The sequence below is a fragment of the Halyomorpha halys genome, unplaced genomic scaffold (assembly GCF_000696795.3).
Source record: "Halyomorpha halys isolate HHAL.00 unplaced genomic scaffold, Hhal_1.1 Scaffold177.1, whole genome shotgun sequence".
NCBI lineage: Eukaryota > Metazoa > Arthropoda > Insecta > Hemiptera > Pentatomidae > Halyomorpha > Halyomorpha halys.
In genome coordinates, this window is record NW_027114700.1 from 776,725 (window position 1) to 781,762 (window position 5,038).

General features: G+C 30.2%; 2 protein-coding genes across 3 annotated transcripts in view; both read right to left on the bottom strand.

The window, feature by feature from the left end:
• LOC106679109 (probable antibacterial peptide) overlaps nt 1–2,192 on the bottom strand; it is a 12,092-nt gene extending 9,900 nt beyond the window's left edge. The window contains exon 1 of the mRNA XM_024360317.2: nt 1,867–2,192. The gene's annotated coding sequence lies outside the window, so the exon portion shown is untranslated. The remainder of the gene's footprint in view (nt 1–1,866) is intronic.
• Nucleotides 2,193–3,532: 1,340 nt separating this feature from the next.
• On the bottom strand, nt 3,533–5,038 carry LOC106679108 (probable antibacterial peptide). 2 transcript variants are annotated; one of them, XM_014418063.3, is made up of 3 exons: nt 4,882–5,038; nt 4,230–4,366; nt 3,533–4,143 (listed from the first exon to the last, which is right to left on the bottom strand). In XM_014418063.3, exons 2-3 carry the CDS (start codon nt 4,356–4,358, stop codon nt 3,841–3,843), a joined length of 432 nt encoding a protein of 143 aa, XP_014273549.1. In that variant the 5' UTR covers nt 4,359–4,366; nt 4,882–5,038; the 3' UTR covers nt 3,533–3,840. The 2 variants fall into 2 exon arrangements, with proteins under 2 accessions (XP_014273549.1, XP_014273550.1); XM_014418064.3 differs by having other exon boundaries at nt 4,230–4,376; nt 4,882–5,033.

The window sequence follows — 5,038 nt, forward strand, 5'->3', positions numbered from 1 at the left end:
TTTCCTCATATCCAAATATACTTCAATATATCAACTAAATATATAAATATTTCGATATATTATGCGCCGACACTTTATCTTTAGCAAGATAGCATTATATTATACTTTTCTGATATTGCTATATTAATAAATATATTTTTTACTTAATAACATAAATATATTTTGAATTTTCTTATGATAGTATGTTAGTAAATATTTTTCCTTATTCATTAATTTATTGCCTTGATTTTGAAATTCGAAGTTAAAATTATCTCTTAATGAAAACACATTGTGTATGTTAAGGGATATTGTTAGTCTGTCTTATTAGTCTACTCTATTTTTTATTTCATTAAATTACTATGATTCTTAAGTCAAACAATTACATATATTGTTATTGATGAGTTAGTTATCAGTAAACACTTGGACAGTTCGTTTAGTACAAGAGCCCAAGAGGAGAAAAATGGCAGTTATTTCACCCCAATTTTTGATTACTTAATTGTAAACTAGGTATAATTACCAGTAAAAATTGATGAGTCTGCCAAGTATAGGTAGGGGGAATAAAAAATGTTGGATCTTTGAAAGATATATCTCTAGACCCATAAGACCCACATATGTCTGCCAACACTAAACATAAATGAAATTTAACTTACTATAAAGTAGTTTCTGACACTTATCTTCGTAGGGCTAGTAGTTTTTAGGATATTCACATATGAATATAAATTTGGCAGATGAAAATTTGTCCGAACAACTATAAATCAATTTATTTTAGCAAATATCATGAAAACTACTATTCCTACGAAGGTAAAGGTCATAAACTACCTTATAGTACGTTATACAAGCTTTAATTTCATTGCTAATAGACATCTATATATCACATAGTTCCTGAGATATACATTTCTCAAAATAAATTAACTAACTACTGATATTTCAGTACATTTTTATGATTTTTTTTATATTTTATTTTTATACCAGATCGGCCTGGTGGGCCTTACATGGTTGATATAGCTTATATTATATATATTTTATAACAGTTATTATGAGGGGGTATAGTCATACATTTTTATGAAATGTTGCTTTTTAAAAGGCTATATCTCGAAAACTATTGGACGTAAATAGAGGGCCAATATTTCATCAAATTTACTCTTCTTTAAATAATGTTCTTTTAGATTTTCTAGTGTTGGTAGTTTTTAAGATATAGAGCTCTGAATGAAAAATTAATGTTTTGAAACAGCCGCCATTTTTTATTCCCCCTACCTATACTTGGCAGACTCATCAGTTTTGACTTGTAATTGTACATAGTTTACATTAAAGTAATCAAAAATTGATTATTAAAATTAAAATTGATACCAATTATCATAGGTGATCGATTATGGTGACTATTAAATTTATATAGTCGAAAATAATCAGGACTTTTTTATATGATATTCCGACATTTCGATTCAAACATAGGGTCATCATGATTTGTTTAAAATTGAAACAAATATTACATGAGATGCGAGAGGGAAATGTTTTATTTAGCCATGCTGCCCAAATACATTGGGTTGCTATAAAACACAGCATACCAATCGATTCACTATCGAATATACCGCATATACTATCATAATATAAGAACGATTCATAATAAAAATCATAGGGAAAAGAGGTAATGTAAGTTGAAAAAGTTATATATAAAATAAAATACACAATAGTCTAAAAGAAATAGAATTAACGCTAAACGTAACAAATACATACATAATAATATATTGTGAATGTAGGGAGTAATAAAAAATTTCGAATAACGTAAATTATATGATTGTTGACTTATGTTATAAAGGCTAGTATAACATAGAATAAAACAAGAGAAAAAAAGTGAATTACATGATATTGATAAAAGTTGTAAACACTAACCTTGTTCATCAGAGGTGTACCAGTGATAAATCTTGGATATACATATCCAATATATATAAATAGATATCTCTTGGAAGAGTGGGGTTTTACCTGAACTGAACGGGGGAAGTGTCTAAGACAGTGGATTCCGACCCGCCGATCTGCGGAACAATTATGAAGAATTTGAACCGTTGTACCTACCGTACCCACTCTTGACTGAATCTTGGTATAAAACTACAACGCTTGCCATGCTTGTGGTCAACAAATATTTTAGCAGAAAAATTGAAAAACCAAATTTCAAAGCTTGGGTACGGTAGGTATTCTTAAAAATTTGTGTTGAAGAATTTAAGATGCGCAACCGAAGTTCATTTTATTCAAGAAAAACCTTAAATTATCGCTCATATTTCATTTCATGCTCTATATCCATATGACTTATACAAAACAAATATATATATTATATCTGTTAAATTAAGTACGAGCCCTAATTGATTTCTATCCGTTCAATATTTACTGAAATTAAGTTTTTTCTTAGAACAAAAGTTTTTTTTCAAAATAACGAACAATCAATATTTTGTTATTTTGTATGATGAAAGTACTGCATCTACGAAAATATTAGTTATTAATTGCTTTACAATTTGAATGAAATATAAAATAAAACTGACGTAACAATACCAATGTTGAAGCGTTATCACTAGGAGATATTTTTAGCTTTTAATTCCAGAAGTCAGACTATATCTTTGTAATGTCTGGTTATGGGTGAATTAGAAAACATATTAAATATTACAAAGAAGCCAGAAAATTCCACTATAGATATTGGTATAGATTCCGTTTTGGATAATGGTATCAATATTTTGCTCAAGATAAAAAAGCGAGGCTATTTGGTGCATTATGATCAATAAATTATAAATACGTTTGTAAATTTCCTTCAAAGGAAGTACAATAATTATATGGTTGAGCTTTTCAGTTGCTTAGTACAGTTAATTCGAAAAAATACTGATACTGAAAAAATACTCCCGTGAGGTTTTAAAATATTATTCTTCAAATATATCAAATAAAATTGTGGACAAGATACTGGAATAGAGAGTCATATCTGAATCTACCAAAGTAATTTTTTCATCATCAATGTACATCGTTTATAAAGTGGATCAGCATAAAAAAAATAATTCACCTAAGGTAGCAGGTATAGTTAACAGAAAAAACAAAAACGTATAAATAAAAATATATTCTCTAATATACACCTAACACTACACATCACTTACATCTTGATTATTTACTCACATTGTTATTAATTTTCAAATAACAGGTACTTACACACTTTTCAACTGGGAAACATAAATAATCTCGTAACGTTCTAAAAGAAAACGGTTTATCAAACTAAATATACATTAAGCAGTATCTATGATTATAAAATCAATCTCGGTTATCGGCGTTGTAATGATTGGAAGAGATGGAAAGGCAAGATGCAGACATGAATTAATTCACTTAATTGCTCATTTAAATGCTAATTCTGCTTCCAAATATGGGATTCGTGTTATTTTCAAATTTAAAGTATTTTTTAAATCATTTCATAAATTAAATTCATCCTGCAATATAAACGAGGATGATTTCTTAAATACATCTTGTTTTTTGTTTTTTATATGATCTACATGCCTTGTTCGAAAAATGGTTCGATTATAAAGAAGATAAATAACGTTTGGTAACATGTATATTTGACAAAAAAAATCAAGAAGTAAATTACTTTTTAACATACACATTACATACATCACAGTTATCAACAAACAGACGATCTTTTCAATGTTTAAAGTTAACATATATACAAATTATTATATTACTTTACATTTACACACTACAAGATATAATACAAACACTTGTTCGATTTCCTAAAAGGAACGTTTTATCGAAGCAAATACATATGAATTGAACGAAAAGACTAACACTGTACTCAATAATGTAGGTATGAAATACTTTGAATGGTATTTAAGTGTAAAGATTAAACTAGAATCGATATCGGATGCCGGCGTTGTACTGGTTGGAAGGCCTGCCTGCCCACTGCCTCTGGAATCCAGCGTACGCATCCAACTGGCCATTCCTCCCGGAGTACAAGTTGTGGTTGACTGTGGCACCTAGTCCGTAGTCTGTCTGGGAGGGTGCCCCTTTCTGCCAACTGTGCTGGACGAATCCTGTGCCATCTACTCCTGTTTTTCCATTGCTCCAGATAGTTCTTTGGCCGTCGTACCTGATGGTTCCGGCTTTATCAGAACCTCCTCCAGACAACTGTGGTGATCTCCTTTCCCTCAGCTGAAAAAAGATAAAATATTATACTATGTATAAGTGAACGGGAACCAATGTATGGGGCATCAATCAGATATTGTCAAATATATCACCTGAGGAGCAAAGTAAACTAATGGTTCCTCTTCAAATATATCTTCGGAGTAACCCACTGCTGCTGCGGTGGTGCTACTAGTATAGGTTGAAATAGTTACGAGTGCGGCGAGAATAAAGAATTTGAACATCTTCAAGCCTGGAAATAACTGTCGATTATTTATAATTAAAGCACATGGGCATTGAGCCAATGAGTCAAAAGTTAAAATTAGAGGAGTTGATTAATGTTAATATATCAGTATTGGGCTCAAATGAAGGATGAAGAGAAAAGGTAACTGATCTTCGAGAGGTCAATCCTATGGCAGATCTTCAGACCTATAAAAGTAGGCAAAGTAGTCGCAATGACCGAGAAATGCATAACCTAAATATAATATAATATAAATTAGAAATAATTGATTTTCTACATCAAGAAAAACCGAGGAGTATTAATAGTTTCCATTCTTGGAAAACCTTGGAAAATTCATAATCATGTTAAATATCTTTTTAATGTCTTTGGAAACAAAAAACTTGGCAACAAAATCTTTTATATCTTATAACTCGTCATTTCATACAAGATGTTGGTGGATGACCTAATAATTTAAGCTAAAATCTTTAACAGATCTAATGAAATAAGATTGAACCATGTACTATCGTCAAAATTATCACATCATTTACCTTTCTGTTACTGAAGATAGGGGTTCAATGATTCTTAACAATGTTAACTGCACAATGGAACAGTTAATTCTGTTTAACTACCCTATCGCATTCTCTTTTATATGTGTTTTCTGGTTATCCCAGAGGTTTTCCCCGGAAAAAAATGTGGATATTGTAA